Source organism: Eucalyptus grandis, chromosome 8 (genome assembly GCF_016545825.1).
Source record: "Eucalyptus grandis isolate ANBG69807.140 chromosome 8, ASM1654582v1, whole genome shotgun sequence".
In the NCBI taxonomy this organism is placed as follows: domain Eukaryota; kingdom Viridiplantae; phylum Streptophyta; class Magnoliopsida; order Myrtales; family Myrtaceae; genus Eucalyptus; species Eucalyptus grandis.
The window spans coordinates 38,395,732-38,415,261 of NC_052619.1; the positions used below are offsets into that span (position 1 = coordinate 38,395,732).

Below are 19,530 nucleotides of genomic sequence, written 5' to 3' on the forward strand. Positions count from 1 at the left end.
CTTCGTTAAGTTTATGGCACTTGTGTTGTCACAGAGAATCAAAATGTTTCTATTTTCTTTTCCAAAATTGCTTAGTTGTTGTTTCATCTAAATGAGTTAAGCAATAGCACCTTCTGAGTGCGATGGACTCAACTCTAGTGGTTGAAAGAGCAATTAGGCTTTGCTTCTTTAAAAATCAAGAGATTAGCATAATTCCCAATAATTGACATGTATCGATGTACTCTTTCTATCGAATGATATTAATTCAATTTAATGGAAAACTAAATAACGAGAGGACAAATGTGTCATAAATATATCAGTTTATGATTTATCTGGTCAAAAAATTAATATAAAATAAATTTATCATGAATATTTCAATTTCAAACTTTTCATGATATTAATCACTTTATCTATTTTTATGAATTTATCTAGTTGGAAAGACATGGGCAAATTTTTCTTTTCCTTTCGTTGCTGCAGTCGAAAAAACGTGGGCAGAGGTTAAATCGGCGTGAAATCATAGGGTAACGGTCAGAAGGAGGAGAGACGACATAAAAGCCGCATCCGCATCACCAAAGGTCCCTCCTTTATTTTTATCCTTCTCTTCTTCTCTCTCTCTCTCTCTCTCTCTCTCGGAGAGGAGTGGAAAGAATCGGGAACAACCTTCACAAAGAATATCCATGCCCCAGCCGCAGGAGGAGGAGCACCCTCTCCCCTCTCCCCTCTCCCCCTTCTTCTACTCGTCTTCTCCGCGCGCGTCGATGATGGGCTCCCGTAAAAACCTCTCCTTTCCCTCCTGCCTTCCCCTGACCTGCCCACATGAACGTGCGTAGGAAGCTCTCCCAGCTCCTTCTCCAGCGACGATCTTCCAAGATTCACCTCCCGCGAAGAAGCCCCTCCTCCCCCTCCCCTTCCGCCTTCCTTGAACAAGAACGCCCTCCCGATCGTCCCCTTCCCCCTCCCGGACACGGGTAGATTCCCAGATTCCCCACGTCGGCAGATTCAAGAACCCGCCGCAGAGATTCAGCCGCGAATCCTCAGGTGGGCTCTGCTTCGATTCTTCAGATAGCACCCTCTTTTTGAATTTGCCTTATAGAGTTTTAGTGTTTGATGTGTAAATAACTAAAGGTATTACTTGGGATTTTACTAGATAGCGGAATACAAGAATAGGCCTTTGCTCCAGCTCAATGTTCCTGACCCAGTGAGAAAAACTGCTGGTGCTGGAGTTAGGGTGTAATGCATATACAGATCTGTACCATTGAGAGTTTCATAGCAAAACAAGCTCATAAATGAGAATTTTCAAATTGAAGAATGTCCTAGTTGCCAATTCTCCATACAAGCATACTTGCTCTGCAGTGAAATGCTGGCTCTTCTCACAATTACCAGAGGCATCTGGAAATACAAGAGATTGATCGAGATTGAATATCGATAAACTGGATCAAGAAAAACGAATTAGGAACAAAATTCATTCATTCAAAGAATGAATCACCGCTGCATGAATTATCAATTTAAGCTATCTAGGGACCAAATTGAACCAATTGAATAAAGACACAATCTGTGTGAAAAACTATGTGAGAAGACAGGAAACAATTTAATTTTTTGGCTTGATGTCTAGGGACAAAATTGACAATGGAGACATTTCATGTCTGAAAAAATATGCGAGAAGACTGGAAACAACTCAATTTTTTGGCTGGATGTCTTCCCTATAAATGCTCAAACATATCCCAAACAGAGAAATCTAATCTCTTCCTCACACGATAGAATAAACAATGAGTTCAGTAGAGTCGATTCTGAGCCAGTGGTCCGGATGAGGGCCATCGCCTATGCCGCTGCTCGAGGAGTAAAGGTGGTGGTGGTGGTGGTGGTGGTGGTGGTGGTGATTGGAGGGAGGATGGTAAAACAAACGTGCGGTTTGTGGGCAGTGAGAGTGAAACCTTGCAGCCATCCTCACCCCTAGATCCAGCAATTCCACGTACTTCCCATGCAGTTACCATAAAGGAAGAGATGCAATTTGTAATCAGGGCTTTTAAGACGTCAAACCTTTGAGGAGTTGCAGTATCAGCAAGCATCTGGAGACTGGGAAATAATTGCACAACTTAAACAAGAGAGAAATGGACTACAAGAGTGACGAGCTGTTTAGTGATGCAAGAGCAGAGGATCTTAAGTCAAAAACACTAACCCTTTCCAGTACATCAAAAGCTTTCTTCCTTAGCACAGCATTCGATGTGTACATGATGATGTTGTCAATCCCGAGATTTTGCACTTTAATGATAAGAAGAATATACAAAATGAAATGGCATAAAATCAACATCTTTCACTATAATACCTGCAAGGCAGCAAAATGGCTAGGAACAAATGATGAGAAATCTAGGGTTTCACTCTCACTCTCCTGTGAGATATCTCCTTCTGTGGTGCAAAGCAAGAAGTCAATGGCATGTTTCTTTAATCTCCAAGGTACAGTAGCTGAACAGAACATGCCTTAGCATGCCAATTGCTTGCCACCTTCTGGTTTGACTACCCCGAATTTCATTCTTTACAGCGGTTAAATCCTCCTCAGCATTATGAGCAACAGTTGGTTTGACTACCAACAGTTATGGTGCTGATGATCATGTCAATAGTAGACCCTGTTATCAAGCCAATGTAAGATAAATGGCAACATCTCAAGAAGTGTGAAAGTTCAATCACTGGATACATGACCTGATCCAATGTTATGAACGTCAAGATGGTGGATTAGTTCAAAAAGCACGCCAAATGGACCTAAGATTGATCAGACCACCTTATCAGTTTTCTTGAGGGACAAGTCAGTGGCAATAAACTGATTAGCCACTGGCAAACGAAGATGTTTACTCGGAGCTCGCTGCACCCACTCCTGATATATAATAAGGAATCAAAAGCGAACACCAAAATGCATTCTATGGAAGCTGATTATACAGTAACAAACAGTTAAGGTCTATGAGGACTACATCTTTTGATACCTGGATTGTCGAGTCAGTAAGTTTATCTACGCAATATGCAGTTGCATACCATGGCTCGACCATGTTAGTTTCCCCTTCAAATTTCTTTGACACCCAAAAAATTCTGTTGGTCACATGAAAGAATGTGATGAAAGTTCTCCAGGCTCAAGTATATGAACACAATTAGGCTAATGGAAGTATTTCAGATAGTCACGACAATAAAAACTAACTCTTTTGAACTGCGTTCATTAAGAGGGAAGCTTAGGAAGATTAAAAAAAAAAGATGGACAATGCAATCCTATGTCACTCAGAGAGTAAAAATAAGCGTTTTATCCTTTTCCTGAATGCAGTAACTTTGATAAATATGGAAGTAAATAAATGATGAAAATTTGATGGTACACCAGCAAATCCATTATGTCGATGTATTTGAGACATTCACGATGCTTTCTAGTTGCTATGGTATATATTCAGAAACAAAAATAACTGAGGACTGTTATAGCCTCTTTCTCCAAGATGCCCATAAGAGGAAAGAATATATCTAATACACGCATATCAACGAATGCAGGATGAGACGATCTTACCGGAAGTTTCTTGAAGAAAGCTTCTCGAGTACTGCACGGATGATGCTGGGATTAAATTTAAAAGGCAAGGATGACTTCACAAGCCAATCTTTTGGCGGGTACAACTGACAATAAATTGACATTAAAGTAAATATTCCAATGCTTTTTGGAGTTATGTTTTTTACTGAAATAGTTATCATATGCCACTTTTCCTGATTCATAAGCCAAAAATCAAATTTAGCAGGAAAAGAGAGAGCTGTAAATAAGTAGACGAAAGTAATGGAGTGAGTGGAGAAAGGGGCAAAAAATTTGTAGAAGCTATATGCTAAAGTCCAATATTTTAAGGCTGGCCTGAATAAAAAGAGGAAAGTAAAGTCAAAAGTTTTGATACTGCCCTGGAAAAACATCCAAGTACAACCATCAAAGAAACATCCAAGTACAACCAGATATACTTATTGTCTAGCAAAGGAAATTGATCACATCTTATGACTTCCATCAGGTGTCATTGTAACTCAAAATTCAAAGTTAAATCTGAATAGGACTTTATGTTATCTCATCACACCAATTCCCTCTGACTCCTAAACTTCCAAGAGAAAATATCTAATATCTACATCATATGCTATTCCAGTTTACTGAAGAGGGAGGATTGGTCTGAAGTTTGAACTAGGAAAGATACAAATGTTTTCCATAGAATGCATGCACATCATCAATTTAGAGAGGTAAAGGCATTATACAAGGAAAGTTTGGATACCTTCATATTTGATGCTATAGCGACCACATAACTCATTGGAGAGATCTTATCCTGATTGTGGAACAATCATCTCCCTTACAGCTGCAATCTTCACCGAAAGATTAAATTAGGATCCACACAAACCTCTGACATTCATATTTAATCACACAAGATGAGGTGCTCATACAGGGTGGGTTCAGAATCCTTTAATTACAATTCAAACTTGAAGCACGTTCACTCATTCCATGCCACTGCCATTTATGATCAATTTGACAGATTTGATGTACTTTGCAATTTGGAAATGTTATGCCTAATTTTCTAGTCACATATGAAATGCAAGAATTTACCCATTCCTTTCTTCTTTTTGGTGCAAAAGACAGATTTAAAATACCATTTTACTCATTTCAAAATATTTTAGAAATGGAAACATGTACACATGGTAGTGTCTGCAAGTGTGTTTAGCTACTGCTCAACAAATCAATGACAAAGATTAAGGAATTACGATCTCTTTCTTTTTATCAGGCCCATCAAAAACTAACCTTGATGCTGTTAAAATGTCCAACCCAAAAGCTTAAGCTGGTAAGTGTAAGGAGACCACATGAATATAAGGCCCATATAAACCCGGTAGACATGCGATGTGAGGTACTTCAACAGATGTGTTATTCTCTTTTAACACAAATGAGGTCGTGCTTTCTCATTTGACAAACTAAAAGCAACTATTTTGATAAGAAAAGTACCCTCAACAAGCTTCTTGAACTTGTAAGCTTACATTATAATGCATTACCATGTTACAAAAGTCACAATCAAAGATAGAGCTGCAAGGACCAAAATTTAGACGACTTCCCTTCCATTGAAGCCCTAATGGATACATATATGCCAGTTCTACCCGTATTCAGAATCATCCAATACATTATTTCTCCACATTTTGCAGAACTTTTGCCATGATGGAAACATCACCACATTTGTGACAGCTATTAAAGGACAGAGGGATGTTTAAAAAGCACGCGTGTCATCAAAAGGTTGATTTCTCGCAACTGTTAGAGGCTATTATTTATTTAACTAATACAATTGATAATGTGAATGTCCCCTAAGAGACTTGCTCTGACAACATTTGATAAAAGCTGTATCTAGCTAAGTATAGAAGAAGCTCGAATGCATGTAGCCTCAAGTTCCCAATTACGAAAATGCTGCAACGCGGAGCATCAGGATTCTTGGCTAGCATTGTCGCTGTAATATAAAGTCCATACACCAGCCAATTACCTCCTTAGCTAATGTATAACGTAGAAATGAGTAAATACACGCAAGGGCCGCAGGTAGTATCCTGAACTTATCATATTTGCAACTCAGTCCTAAATAGGTATTTTGGATCCATACCTCATCATAAATCCACTTGCAAACGCCAGACTGGTGTAAGATGTCGATGTATTTAAAGAGCAATCCCGGTAGCTTGCATATGCTCTGCTTTTTGGTGCAATACATGATTAGAATTTCAAGCCTCATAATCTGGGCTTTCTTACACGACCGACTTTTTCCCAAAGGGAATAAGCAAAGCCCTAAGTGTGTGAGAATGGTTTTTTGCAATTGACCTGAAAGAAAAACAGACAAACGCCCAGAGGCAAGAATAGCCAGAACAGAACAACATACCATGACCAACATCAGTCATCTCAATAACAACATTAAAGAAAAAGTCATTTGAATCCACAACGCTTTCATAAGCAGACAAACTAGTGGCCCATCCAGCAAAGTCATTTGCATCAGAACTGATCATAAACCCTTCAGAAAAGGGACTTGATGAAAGTAGCTGAAAACAATTAAGCCAAAGCAATATGCTGGCTCCAGCAATTGTTAATTTCTTCTTACAATAATTACGATAAGCAGACAGTTTGGGTCCAGATGCTTTTATGCCCCTCAACCCCAGAGGATCATAAATTTGCGTAACCCAACCTAATTATTTAGTTTAGAAAGGAGAAATATTCTCTTTCCCCCAAAAGTTTGAAAGAGTGTTATTTTATATTCAATTTTTGCATGTTTGAAAAGGTTTTAGGTGTTTGACACTAATTTAAAGCCAAGTTTCAAAGGCGACAAGAAAAAGAAAAAGTAAAAGTAAAAAACAACCTGAGCTCTCGAGGAAATCGAACCTGACTTGCGGTCGCAAATTTAGGGCTTCTCGAGGGACCGCTTCGAGCAGAGCGGAAAGCAAGTCGTTGACGGAAGATTAGATGAGAGGGCGGAGCGATTGCTTCTCGGTCGCGAGTCATCGGCCGTCGGGAGAGAGCGCAATTTGGGAAGAAAGACGTCGCGGGAGTGCGCCGAGAGAATTCAGATCTGAGCATGAGGCCGTCGAGTGGCGAGAGAAAGGTCGTGTCGGGAGGCAGCGACGGCCGCGTTGGATTAGCGTGGAGAGTGAGCGTCGGAGGAGGAGGAGGAAGAGAGAAAAGGTAAAGAGCTATCTTCTCCGCGAGGGTTCTAACGCCTCTCCTCACCCAACACCACGGACAGGTGTCACACTCTGATTGGCAGTTGAGCACCCTGACCATATTCGGCACGTCCACAACAGTTGCTCCTCTTCGCCCCCTCATGCATCTCCTTGAAAAAAGGTCACGAAACTCTCTCCCTCTCTCTCCGCCCTCGGCGCTCTCTCGGCTCCGTCTCTCCGCTCCGCCTCTCGCCGCTCTCTCGGCTCCGCCTCTCGCCGTGCGCTCTCTCTGTATATCTGTCTATCTGTCTCTCTCTCAGCGCCCTCTCGGCGCTCTCGCGTGCTCTCTCTCTGTGCGCCCGCTTTCTGCGCTTTGAGCTCTGCGCTTTCTCAGCGTTTCAGGAAGGAAAGACTGGACGTCGCGCGTCTGTTCCCGCACGATCGAGCCCCTCGCTTGCCGCCCCGTCTTTGGTGCGTGATGGTCTTGCGGCAGCTGCTCGTCTTGCTCATCAAGCTGCGTCAACATCGACTCTCTATACTCTTGCCCTTAGTGGGTTTGGATGCGGCTGACAAATTTAGAAAGCCTATGTGTTGTCATCAGCTTCTTCACTTAATCCGAGGAGTTGGAGTTGTTGAGTCACAGCACTAAATTTTCTAGCCGAGTGAGTTCCCCATCATATGTGGACAACCCAACGGTTGTCACGAGAATGCAACTCAATGATAAAACAAGCCATTCGAAATTATTGCTTTAACTGCTGCTTATTTTCTTCAATTGTACAACCTACAGCAGTTTTGACATGAAACTTAATAGTTACAGCAGGTCCACAAAGCATATCTTTTCAATGTAGGTGGTTGTTTCGATCGGTCTCAGCATATATAGAGAAAGCGGTATGAGTTGGCTCTTCTTTATTCGTTGGTGACTTTGCTTGATATGCTTTTCCTGTCCGGTGACTTTGATGGTCAAAAGTGGCGTAGTTGGTAATTGGGTGTTGTAAGGAATATGAATTGAAAGATTGCCAATCCTGCGATTCAACTTTATGCTTGAGCAAGAATGTTCCTTGCGTTGTGAAATTAGAATGATAGTCAGGCTAGGAAGTGTTTTCATTTAGTTATGACATTAAACACACGAAGGCCCATAATGCCAAAATGGTTTATGTTCTTCTATTATGAGATGTCCTACTTCATTGCATTCACACCTTTGGTATTTGATTCTCAGGCACATCCAGTTCTTCATGAAAAGAGTAGAATTGCTCCAGCAAAATAAAGTTAAACCGTTTATTGTTTTTGATGGATGTGAGCTCCCGATGAAGATTGACGAAAAGAGAAAGCATAAAGAGTATGTTTTTTTAGCTCTTTGGCAGAATTACTTACCTTTGAGCTCAAACCCACCTTGCGAATGTAGGTCCAGGGACAAATCTCTTGCTAAGGCTCGTCGGCTTGAGTCAGGAGATGCTGCTGCTGTTGGGCATTACAAACATGCAGTAAACATCACCCCTTTAATAGTACACAAGCTAATCGAGGTATGAACCTAGTCATGCAATGTGTAGTTAAAGTAAGCTAAAGTTATCATTCCTGATGAATTTAATCGAGGTATGAACCTAGTCATGCAATGTGTGGTTAAAGTAAGCTAAAGTTATCATTCCTGATGAATTTATTGCATTTTGATTGGTATGGTTGCATCTGGAAGGTCTTGAAGAAGCAGGACATTTCTTATGTTGTTGCCCCTTACGAAGCGGATGCTCAAATGGCCTTTTTGGCAATCCATGGACGGGTAAATGCTGTACTTACGAGCGATGCGGATCTTGTAGCATTTGGCTGTCCTAGAGTGAGTTATCTGTACTGCTTCTTGCTATATTTTATCCATCTCAACACACAATCCCTAAGAAAAATATAGCATTTTCGACCTTGAGTGTTTTCTGTGGTTGCATATGTTTTATTTTTCAGATAATCTTCCGAATGGATGATTCTGGGCGAGGTCATGAGTTCAAGGACTCCAAGCTACTAGAGCATCCAAAACTTAATGGGTTTACTCAGCAAACATTTCTTGAACTGTGTGTATTGAGGGGTTGTGACTATTTGCGGCCACTCAATAACATGAATTGGCACATCGTGCTAGAGAAGTTCCAAAAGTACGGAACTTATGATAAAGTAAGCATAGATTTGTTATATAAGAATTCAATCATCGCAAAAAACTTTCTGTCTATTTTTTTGTAATTCCACCATTCATTGGATACAGGTGATTGAGCACTTGAAAGAAAGTGCTCCAGCTTCAATATACACAGGTTATAAGACGGAATTCCGAAAGGCGATGCTCACTTTCAAGCATCAAAGGGTCTATGATCCCAATTGTGAATCCACCGTACTTTTGTCTGGATTATCCGAGGATGAACTTCGGTCTAATTTACCTAAGGATGTTGGCAATGATTTGTCCTTCTTAGGACCATATCCTTTTCATGTAACTGTTTAATTTATTATATCCTTTTTATATTAGCTTGTCATGAATGAAGTACCTTAATTGATTGAGGTATAACATTTATTCAGTCTATTTTTGTTTTGGGCTTCTTTTCTGTCCCTCTTCGGATTTTTCTCATATTATGAAGTGTATCATAACAGCTGTTTTATACATGCCTTTTGTAATTGCGGTGCGATGAGGCTGATCCTATGAAAATGCAGTAGGCTGATCCTATTATATCCTTTTTATATTAGCTTGTCATGAATGAAGTACCTTAACTGGAAAATACATGGATAGAGAATGATGTGGCTAAAGGCATTGCGGAAGGCGTTATTAATCCACTTAACAGAATGCCATTTGATTGAGGTATAACATTTATTCAGTCTATTTTTGTTTTGGGCTTCTTTTTCTGTCCCTCTTCGGATTTTTCTCATATTATGAAGTGTATCATAACAGCTGTTTTATACATGCCTTTTGTAATTGCGGTGCGATGAGGCTGATCCTATGAAGATGCAGTAGGCTGATCCTATTATATCCTTTTTATATTAGCTTGTCATGAATGAAGTACCTTAACTGGAAAATACATAGATAGAGAATGATGTGGCTAAAGGCATTGCGGAAGGCGTTATTAATCCACTTGACAGAATGCCATTTGATTGAGGTATAACATTTATTCAGTCTATTTTGTTTTGGGCTTCTTTTCTGTCCCTCTTCGGATTTTTCTCATATTATGAAGTGTATCATAACAGCTGTTTTATACATGCCTTTTGTAATTGCGGTGCGATGAGGCTGATCCTATGAAGATGCAGTAGGCTGATCCTATTATATCCTTTTTATATTAGCTTGTCATGAATGAAGTACCTTAACTGGAAAATACATGGATAGAGAATGATGTGGCTAAAGGCATTGCGGAAGGCGTTATTAATCCACTTGACAGAATGCCATTTGATTGAGGTATAACATTTATTCAGTCTATTTTTGTTTTGGGCTTCTTTTCTGTCCCTCTTCGGATTTTTCTCATATTATGAAGTGTATCATAACAGCTGTTTTATACATGCCTTTTGTAATTGCGGTGCGATGAGGCTGATCCTATGAAGATGCAGTAGGCTGATCCTATTATATCCTTTTATATTAGCTTGTCATGAATGAAGTACCTTAACTGGAAAATACATGGATAGAGAATGATGTGGCTAAAGGCATTGCGGAAGGCGTTATTAATCCACTTGACAGAATGCCATTTGATTGAGGTATAACATTTATTCAGTCTATTTTTGTTTTGGGCTTCTTTTCTGTCCCTCTTCGGATTTTTCTCATATTATGAAGTGTATCATAACAGCTGTTTTATACATGCCTTTTGTAATTGCGGTGCGATGAGGCTGATCCTATGAAGATGCAGTAGGAGATGAAAAGATTAGAGAAGGGATAGTGAAGATGATAAAAAAGTTAACCTATTCTTATAATTTTTCTCTAAGACATGTGCAAATCTTTTGCAAATACTCTCGCATGAGCAGGGAACTAGATTTACTCTTTAAACTTTTCTCTTCCTCTCTTATGATTTCAATTGTGTTAAAGCAAATTGATTTTGATATATATGGTAAGGTCACAGAGTAGAAAAGTAGTGGGCTAGTTCATTTTGAGTTTTTGAGTAGTATCGTGTTTTCTTATTGTGTTTTGCGAACACTTTCTCTAGCTCTGATGATGTTGCTACGCTTATCCACACCAGTGGGACAACTGGAAATCCAAAGGGCATTATGTTAACACAGAAATTTGTTGCATCAGGTTTATTATTCTCCGAGGCAATTTGTTTCTTCTTTGGGCACCAAGAAAGGCGGCCTCAACTGATGGAGACAGGATCACACATGCTGCATACTGACGTCGACACCAAGAAAGGCGGCCTCAAAATTAACCCGGATTTCTTCGTGGACTTCGGCTCCGAGCCTGATGGCACGTCCCTAGCTCATGAAATGAGGCGACTGCACTTGGGACATATGGATTTGAGCATGCTACGTGTGTTCTAAAAAGGATCGAGTGCTGCACTCTTATCATGTCTGTGCTAAGCCCGCCATTGGCCTTTACTGATTGTCGCTAGGACTGAGAGGCTGGGCATTGTCTCTCTAAAGAACCATGTTTGTCATACTTTCAAGAAGATTCAAATTTTATATTCTCTGCTGATATTTGAATTTGCCAATCTCCCAGTTAAAACGACCGTATGCTTTTCGACCAATTATGAGTTATTGTACTTAATGCTTAGTTTTGATTTCCTAGTGTGATCGTCGACATTGTTGTTAAATTTGCTGGACCAGATATTTATTATTTGGAGGAACGACGGCGATTAGAGAATCATCCAAATTTAGGATTTTGTTCTATTTTAACTATTTGTAGTTTTTCGGCTCCCTTGAACATTTTAGATGATGCCATTTCCTTTTAAATAATTATTTGATTGGGTTCTGGGTACGATCCTTATAGTTTCATTGATACTATTTACTTTTTCATGATTTTTTTTAGAGTAAATTAGGTTCTCCAGTATTGATTCGTTATGTTCTCAATTATAAAAAGGTCTAATCTCTTGGAACATTGATGGAAGTGAGTTTCTTCGTTGCGCACCTCGCGCGAGTTACGATCCATGTCTACCCATTTCCATTGCCTTAGTACACGATTTCAATAGCATAACAGAAACTTGACACTTTGTGACCGGTCTCCTTCGTTCCAAATCTTAAATGCTCACAAAATCGAATCATTTGTCTAGACATACATGAGTACATTTTTATTGAAACAACAAAGACGATGTTTAAATCCTAGATTAGCCAAACAAAGGCCCATTTTGGATGGCTTAGTTCGACTTTTCGATATTATCAATATTGATCCTTGTAAGCCAACTGCATCGAACCCATCCCAAATAGAACGGAATCGAGCTGCATCTCCGGTAATGCTCATTATTTCTCATGGCTTGCCAATGTCGCATGCTACTCCAATTTCATACAAACCATGACAAGACCCCTCCCGAACCATGCCATCTCTGCTACTTCGGGTGGAATTCTGTCTGTTCCTAAGATAAAATGGAATCGGTAACCTCTAGAACTCTTTGAGGGCAAATAGATTGCGGAGGAATAAAATTAATACTAGGAAGATGAAGTTCCGTCATGCTCGGAATGCCGCCGTGAAGGTTGTTCTGCTCAGTCCAATACATATAAACTAGTTGCTTTAGGACTTTAGAGAATGGACTTTTTGGCTACTATTATGATCTAGTTTAACCCACACCTGTTCTCCCTTACTCTAACAGCCGAAGGAGGGGGGACACTTCATGACCCTATTCTAAGGACAAGGCAATAAATGATCCTGAAAATAGTCAAAAACCAAAGTGACGAGGATTTCTTCTTTTACCCCTTTCCACTAACCTCCTAGCATGAAGATCGAAGATCCATTACTAACCCAAACCAATACCAACTTTATTCGCACCAGAATTGGCATGGGAAAATGGGCCAATCTTGGGCAGATTTCAGCATATGTAATCAAAGGTGATGTAAAAATGCTCGAGTCACTCTTGGGTTTTGAGTTTGTTTGGCTCACTGTGCAATCATTATTTTTGTTGTGGCTCTCTATTTCTCTTGTTAGGTCACTATTAATTCTTTTAAAAAAGAAAATCACTAAAGTGTTGCTTTTCCTGTTGATAGTCCTGAGTTGTTCAATCGGATTACATAAGTTTTTTGCGATAAGGCATCTGTAAGATGCCACGTCATCTGCTGACCTGGCGCGCACTTACCACTCAGAGATCGACACGCGTTGTGTGGGACCCGTTGGAAAATGGAGGGCGGGCTCGGGTTGGCTTGGCTCGGCTCGCTGCAGAAGAAAAGACAGATCACGACTCCCGCCCAAAAGATTTGTCTCTCCTGTATTGAATTTTCCGCAATTTTTTCTCTCTCTCTCACTTTCTTTCCTCCTCCTCCCTCTCGCGACGTCCACTCTGCTCTCTCTCTCCCCCCTCCGCGAAGTCGTCCGACGCCCACGCCGACGCAGCCTCCGCCTCCTCCCCTGAACCCGACTCTGACGCCGACGCCCCTCCGCCGGTTGCCTCCGTCGGCGTCGGAGTCCGTCGCCCCCGTCTCCTCCCCCTCCGCCTACGCGCCCGACGCCAACGCGTTGAACCACGACGGCGAAAATGGAGGAGAGAGAAACGACGAAGCAGAAGACGAAGACGAAGAAGCAGAAGCGCGCGCGCTCGGGGTTCTGGACATGGGTCGTCGCGTCGGTCGCGTTCCGGCTCGCCCTCGTCTACCTCCCCAGGAACCTCCGCCTGTCCACCCGCCCCGAGGTCGCCAGCCCTCTCACCAGCATTCGCGCCGTAACGCCGCCTCTTTTCGCTCCGTCGATCGATTCCCGATCCCCGATCCCCTGCCCCCTCCTCCCTTGAAATCTTGGAGGTCCATTTTCTGATACGATTTCTGGTTTTTCTTGTTTGTGCCGCCTGCAATTGGCGAAGGCTACTGGTTGAAGCAGTCGGTGATGTCTCCCTACGCAGGTTCCGTTTGATCTCTGTAAAAAGGAAGCTGCTTGTTTGCCTACTGGTGTGTCGCTGTTTGATGCTTTGATCCCTTCCACAGGTTCCATGTATCACGGTTCTCCTTTGCTGTTGCTCGCTCTTGGACCTCTCGCTGTCAAAAGGTAACTATCGGAGTATAATCGCCGATGCATTTTGAAGGCTAGGTTGATTGTGAGCTTTGCTGGTTATCTGCTAGAACTGAACTAGATTTATTTGGCATTATCGAAGCGGGTTGTTTTCGATTCTAGAAATTGAATTTCTTTTTAGGGGAGTTTTAGTTTCTTGCGTGTTGTGAAGTTAATTATGTTCTGTAGCTTTCTCGCGATGCAAGGTTCGCCCTTTTTTTTTTTTTGGTGTGTGTTTGCTGCTTGTATTGGTAGATCTTTCCGGGTGGTGAAGTTGCAGTCTTTGTAGTTGGCGAACTGGATAGTGGTGCATAGAGCGATAATGGCGATAAAGGATCTGGACACCCTGTTCTCTTCCCTGGATCCGGAGTACTACGACATCCTCATGAAGTGAGTGTTGCACTGTCTTTTCCCTGTTTTCTGTACCCGTCCGTTGTCGATGCTTGTTCGGATTTATTGCTTCGTGTTTGCTTAGTAATCTTTACCGTGGAATTGAAATGTTTGGAGTGATGGTAGCAATTTAAGGCACAGGGGATGGTTTTCTTGTTTCCATTAAGTTTGTAACGCTTGAAGGCACAAGTGATATCAATGCCGAAATGCCACTGTGTGTGTGGGGGGTTTGTGAAGGGCTTAATCTTTTTCACTCAACTGTCTTGTTCTTTCAATGGGACATTTGAGTACTCCTGTAGTCCCTTGATACAGATTAACATAAGGATCATGGGCTGATTGGGTAGTGACGATTATGCCTAATGATTACCGGTTGTGCAGGGCTTAATTATTGAGCTGTTTGTTGTGGCTGCAGCTTTTGGTAGAGATATTTAATAAAGATAAAGAATTCATGGGTGATGTAATGACTAGAAACAGCAAACTGTCTCTTCAGTTCATTGGTTTATCTGTGTCATCAGGGTTGGCACATTGGGATCTCTAAAGACTTCACGTTTTTTCCCCCAACGACTTAGTTTGATATTCATTTTCTTATTTCTGGTGTTCAAACCTACAAATAATTGGGTGAGAATAACTCAAACTAATGAAGTGATCTTGGAAGAATTACCATTTATGAAATTTGACCATAACTTTGCTAAGGAATAGCCTACTACTTTGGTTTAGGTTATCAGTTTCTCAATTTTGCTTATGAAGAATAGGTTGTGCCAGTAACTACTATTAATTGTATGCTTTGGCTGATCATAGTCTATCTATTTAAGGCCTTGTTAAAATGTTTGTGTTGTTGTATTGTGAATTCACTGAATTATGCTACTTGTGATTGCTCTACTTATTTGTTGACACCCCATTTTTTGAAGGAACAAACCTTGTTAAACTATGCAAGGCAGTCAAGTTAGAGTGTATAGGGATTCCTATTCCCAAAGAAAAGCCCTTTTAGAGGCTATGCTCAGACTAAGCTGGACTTTCTTTATTGCTACAATGTGATTTGTATTAGGCATTCTAGTTGCCTCTTCCCAAGGATCGGTACCAATGCTTTGTTTGGGAAGGAGGGGAGGGAAGGAAAATTGGGGTAAAGTTTGAAACTTTGGCGCAGAGAGGACAGAAATTTAAATTTTCTTTCCATTTTCATCCCATCCTTGCCTTCTAAATGAAGTATAAGAATGATAGACTGGAGAGGATAAAGCAGGGCAGGTAAGGTTGTCAATTTGGAATAGATGGTAAGATATGCTCAATGATAGTTGCTCCTGTCCTGGGGTTATATGTGTTAATGCTTGGGGTGGTTGTGGATCTAGAGTAGCAGAAGCAACTCCTGGTTTAGATCGTCTCAAAACTACGTGTAGCTTTCCCTGAATTCTAGATGTTAAGTTACTTTATTAAGTTTCCTTTATTATTAGAGTTTTATTTCCTTTTTTACTTACATAAGGATATTATTGTTATATACAATTTATATTCAATATAAATGGGTGTAGGGTTTCTGTGATTACAGAAAACTACAGCCCTCTCTTTCTTTCTTTTACGTTCTCTTTCTCCTCCTTCTCTCTTCCTTCTTTCTCTCTTTCTACTTGTTGCGGGTTCTCTAATCAGTTTTGTGACATGGTATCAGAGCAGGTCTAATTACCTGATTACTTGATCCTATTGCTGGTTTGAGAGTCCCCTAGGGTTGGTGCACAGCCACCTAAAGCTGTAATTTTTATCGGTTTTCTCTTCAAGTTTTGATACATATGAGATCGGAAGATATCAAATCCATCAGGTTTGGTTTGTGAACATGGATTACAATACTTACTAATCAGCGGATTCAAGAATCGGAGTACTTTATTGATTATGGTTGACTGGTCTTGCTGGTTTCCATCAAGCATATAATTATTTGAATCGAGATTTCTGTGGTAGATATATTTATATTGAGATTATCATCATGAGTGATACTACTACGACTCCTCCCGCTGCTATTGCTGCTCTTGCTACTTTGTTATTGCTATTACTACTTTGCTGCTACTACTACCGTTGTTGCTGCTGCTACTGCTGCTACTATCACTACTACCGTTGCTGCTAATGCTGCTACTACTACCGTTGCTGCTACTATTGTTGCTACTGCTGCTACTACCATTGCTGCTACTACTACTGCTGCTATTGCGGCTACTGCTACTACTACTACCGTTGTTGCTGCTGCTACTGCTGCTACTACCACTACCGTTGTTGCTGCTGCTACTGCTGCTACTACCACTACTACCGTTGCTGCTATTATTGCTGCTACTGCTACTACTACCGTTGCTGCTGCTACTGCCGTTGCTACTGCTATTACCGTTACCGCTACTACTGCGGTTGTTACTGTTGCTGCTACTGCTGCTGCTACTACTATCATTGCTGCTGCTACTACTGCGACTACTACAACTACTACGATTACGATTGGGCTCTACTATCTATAGGAAGGAACAAACTAAGAGGCTGAATATCGTGCTATGGCACATGCTGTGGCCAAATTGTTGTGGTTGAAATCTCTTCTCCGGGAGCTTGGATTTTCGATTAATCAACCTATTGATATGATGTGTGATAATCAAGCAGCTATTTATATTGCTAGGAATCATGTTTTTCAAGAGCAAACTAAGCATATGATGTGACGCAGAAGCTGGTTGCTACTTTCTTAGGTTGCCTCTAGAGATCAGTTTGCTGATATGTTTACCAAAGCATTATTTCGTCTTGCTTTTTTGTTGCCGGTTGTTCCAAGCTGGGCATAGGCAACCTATATGCTCCAGCTTGAGGGGGAGTGTTAAGTTACTTTATTAAGTTTCCTTTATTATTAGAGTTTTATTTCCTTTTTTACTTACATAAGGATATTATTGTTATATACAATTTATATTCAATATAAATGGGTGTAGGGTTTCTGTGATTACAGAAAACTACAGCCCTCTCTTTCTTTCTTTTACGTTCTCTTTCTCCTCCTTCTCTCTTCCTTCTTTCTCTCTTTCTACTTGTTGCGGGTTCTCTAATCAGTTTTGTGACACTAGACAAGGCATTTCATCAATTTTATCGACAAAGTCCTTATTGGTTGTTTCTTTGTTGGTTGTATTGAGTTCCAAAATCTAGTCATGCAATCTAGTCCTAAAAGATCTCCTTTCTAGATCAAATCCCTGAGACTTCTGAGTAGGTTGATCTAATGGTATTTCTGTTCTGAGTGATTGGAAGGAGAGAGGAATTAAATTGACAACTTTTGGGGTTAGCTTGATCTCAAGGCCGGTTTCAAGCAGGAGTAGAATAATTTTGTTTCTGCAGGATTCTGGTTTAGATTCCATTTTCACCAAGGTGCCATACTCTATTGGCTTGCCATAGTCTTCACAACTCAGCCAGAAAAAAAGTAGTACCATGTTCATTCGTCTCGTGTGTTCTTCTCACTCACTGAATTTTGGCATATAATGATCATACAAGACAATTGCATACTGTTTTCCCCAGTCTCCCTGTAGTAATGTATTTAAAACTCCTTCCTGTCCATAACAGTGTCATTTGACCAGATAAATTGCGTTTGATAGCACGATACTTTTCTTTCTGGTTGGAGAACATGTTCCTTCTTTTCATCAGCACTCGAAACCTATCTTATTCTATGGATACTGCAAATATGACTTATTGGCTTGTCAATGCTTAAGACTGGCTTAGAGCATTATCTAACTCTCCTTAAAGAATTATATGCAAATGCTTTGGGGATGTTTCTTTATCACTATCGGTACTTGAGTTAGTCTAAACTGACAAGATGGTATACAACAAAAATTGTCGAGGTCATCGTCAAAGTACTTGAATGTTCTTACGGCTGTGAACATCGTCATTTAGGACTGGTCATTAAGTAGATGGGATTTGATGGCATATGTTGTTTGCCTTATGTATGTACGCTTAACATGTATTTTACTTTGACCTTCAGGCTCATCATGCAACTATGGTCTCATGACCAGCAAATTGAGCATTGTCTTCTAATTTTACCATGGTTAACTGAGATTAAAGGTAGATATATTTATTGACCAGTTGGTTTTGTTGTTTGGCTGGCCAATAAGTCCGATTCGAGGAGAGCAGAGTTTCCCGATGTATTATTCATTCCTCATTTGATCGTTACCATCTTGCTTGGATTACCGTTATTGTTAAGGCCTTTGATGGAGTTAAACATGCATTCCTTCTCTAGTGAGTAGTAAGAGAATTCAGTGTGCAAATGCTATCGCTGTTGTAGTTCGTGTGTGTTACGTTTAGTTCGTTAATGCCTTCTTCTTTTCCCACGTACAGCATATCTGCAAAACCAGAACCTACCTCATTAATTTGATCCTCTCGTTGCTTGCCAGATACTTGTACAAAGGCTTGTCTACAGGGGATCGCCCCACCTGTGACCAGTGCCTGCGGATTCACGAAAGACTCACGGAGAGGGCCGGCTTGGGGTGCATACTTCGTTCCCTAGCAGACACCACAAATACAGTATGATGATTATTGCTATCGTGATCTGAAGAGAGAAAAGTGCCCACTATATGATTCCTCACCTCCCTTTCCTGTAGATTTGGGCTGCAGTGTATCCGTCATTGACATGAATGTGATCGGTATTACACTTTATTACGAAGTATCATCTCTGAGTCCTTACAAAGCTAAACTTGCTTCGGATTGCCAAAGAACATGCATTCTATCATTTCGAGGAGTTGAGCATTTGTCTATCCTTGAGATTAACTCAACACGAACATGAGAAACTTTTGTTCCGGACTTAAGTATGGTTAACTGATAATTAACACAGTTTAGACTGCATCCAAATGTCATGTAGACGATTCTACATCGTCACTTGGGGACTGAGACAGTCGAAAGTAACATTTTGATTAAGTCCAATTTTGTCAAACTGAAATAAAATGAGATCTCCATAGCTCATCTTGGTAGCTGAGTTCTGTGCATTGATTGTACAAGGAGGACGAATGGCCATTGTTACATGACAGAGGTGATGTATAGAATCTTTGAAGTCGTAAAAACCAGGTCAAATACAAGCTGAAACATACGCATGTGTTCTTAACCATCTTTTCCACTTCTTGAAGCCACCTTATGGGAAAGGTACTTCATGTATCAGTCGCCCAACCAATGTGCACTATGTACCTCGTCCTACTCAATCAATGCTTGAATTTCCGAAATCTTTCACTTTCGATTGGTTTATTACACCTTAAGTCGCCGTCATATGCCATGTGATGTAACTACTTGCTCTACCAAATGGGCTAGTCAGGAAATTGACTTTAACATTCCAGAAACCTAACCAGTTTACTCCTAGACCAGAAACGTCATCAGCAATAAGATTTATTAAACAATAAAATGAAAGAGAACTGTCAGTATTCTGATATTGT

At 40.7% G+C, this 19,530-nt stretch overlaps 3 protein-coding genes and 1 non-coding gene across 54 annotated transcripts; 3 read left to right on the forward strand and 1 right to left on the reverse strand.

Moving 5' to 3' along the window:
* Positions 1–1,514: 1,514 nt before the first annotated feature.
* LOC104414353 (insulin-degrading enzyme-like 1, peroxisomal) lies at positions 1,515–6,615 on the reverse strand. 45 transcript variants are annotated; one of them, XM_039299079.1, is made up of 6 exons: positions 4,242–5,587; positions 3,512–3,615; positions 2,952–3,054; positions 2,753–2,845; positions 2,156–2,600; positions 1,515–2,052 (listed from the first exon to the last, which is right to left on the reverse strand). In XM_039299079.1, the coding sequence occupies exons 1-5, from the start codon at positions 4,275–4,277 to the stop codon at positions 2,583–2,585; spliced, it is 354 nt and encodes a 117-aa protein (XP_039155013.1). In that variant the 5' UTR covers positions 4,278–5,587; the 3' UTR covers positions 1,515–2,052; positions 2,156–2,582. The 45 variants fall into 45 exon arrangements, 1 of the variants encoding a protein (XP_039155013.1); XR_005545391.1 differs by adding an exon at positions 5,595–6,610 and having other exon boundaries at positions 1,537–2,052; positions 2,156–2,845; positions 2,952–3,035; positions 3,512–3,556; positions 4,242–4,329; XR_005545381.1 differs by adding an exon at positions 5,595–6,610 and having other exon boundaries at positions 1,537–2,052; positions 2,156–2,845; positions 2,952–3,035; positions 4,242–4,329.
* A 563-nt stretch (positions 6,616–7,178) lies between these two features.
* LOC120287964 lies at positions 7,179–7,289 on the forward strand. Its single transcript, XR_005546217.1, has one exon. It is a non-coding gene; the product is annotated as a small nucleolar RNA snoR97 (small nucleolar RNA).
* Positions 7,290–7,450: 161 nt separating this feature from the next.
* On the forward strand, positions 7,451–11,262 carry LOC104414354 (exonuclease 1). Of its 7 annotated transcripts, none has more exons than XR_005545599.1 (11): positions 7,451–7,524; positions 7,853–7,972; positions 8,039–8,156; positions 8,324–8,461; positions 8,581–8,784; positions 8,873–9,078; positions 9,378–9,454; positions 9,681–9,749; positions 9,974–10,042; positions 10,267–10,335; positions 10,868–11,262. XR_005545599.1 is itself a non-coding variant. In XM_039299468.1 (8 exons), exons 2-7 carry the CDS (start codon positions 7,869–7,871, stop codon positions 10,039–10,041), a joined length of 846 nt encoding a protein of 281 aa, XP_039155402.1. In that variant the 5' UTR covers positions 7,451–7,524; positions 7,853–7,868; the 3' UTR covers position 10,042; positions 10,132–10,215. The 7 variants fall into 7 exon arrangements, 2 of the variants coding, with proteins under 2 accessions (XP_039155402.1, XP_039155401.1); XR_005545601.1 differs by lacking the exon at positions 10,868–11,262 and adding an exon at positions 10,425–10,488; XR_005545603.1 differs by lacking the exons at positions 9,378–9,454; positions 9,681–9,749 and having other exon boundaries at positions 9,966–10,042; positions 10,224–10,335.
* Positions 11,263–13,434: 2,172 nt separating this feature from the next.
* LOC104414355 (actin-related protein 2/3 complex subunit 5A) lies at positions 13,435–18,871 on the forward strand (the record flags this gene model as incomplete). Its single annotated transcript, XM_039299934.1, has 4 exons — positions 13,435–13,604; positions 13,687–13,747; positions 14,040–14,140; positions 18,505–18,871. Coding segments are annotated over 4 exons (468 nt in total), but the record flags the coding sequence as incomplete, so codon positions are not given.
* Positions 18,872–19,530: the final 659 nt, after the last annotated feature.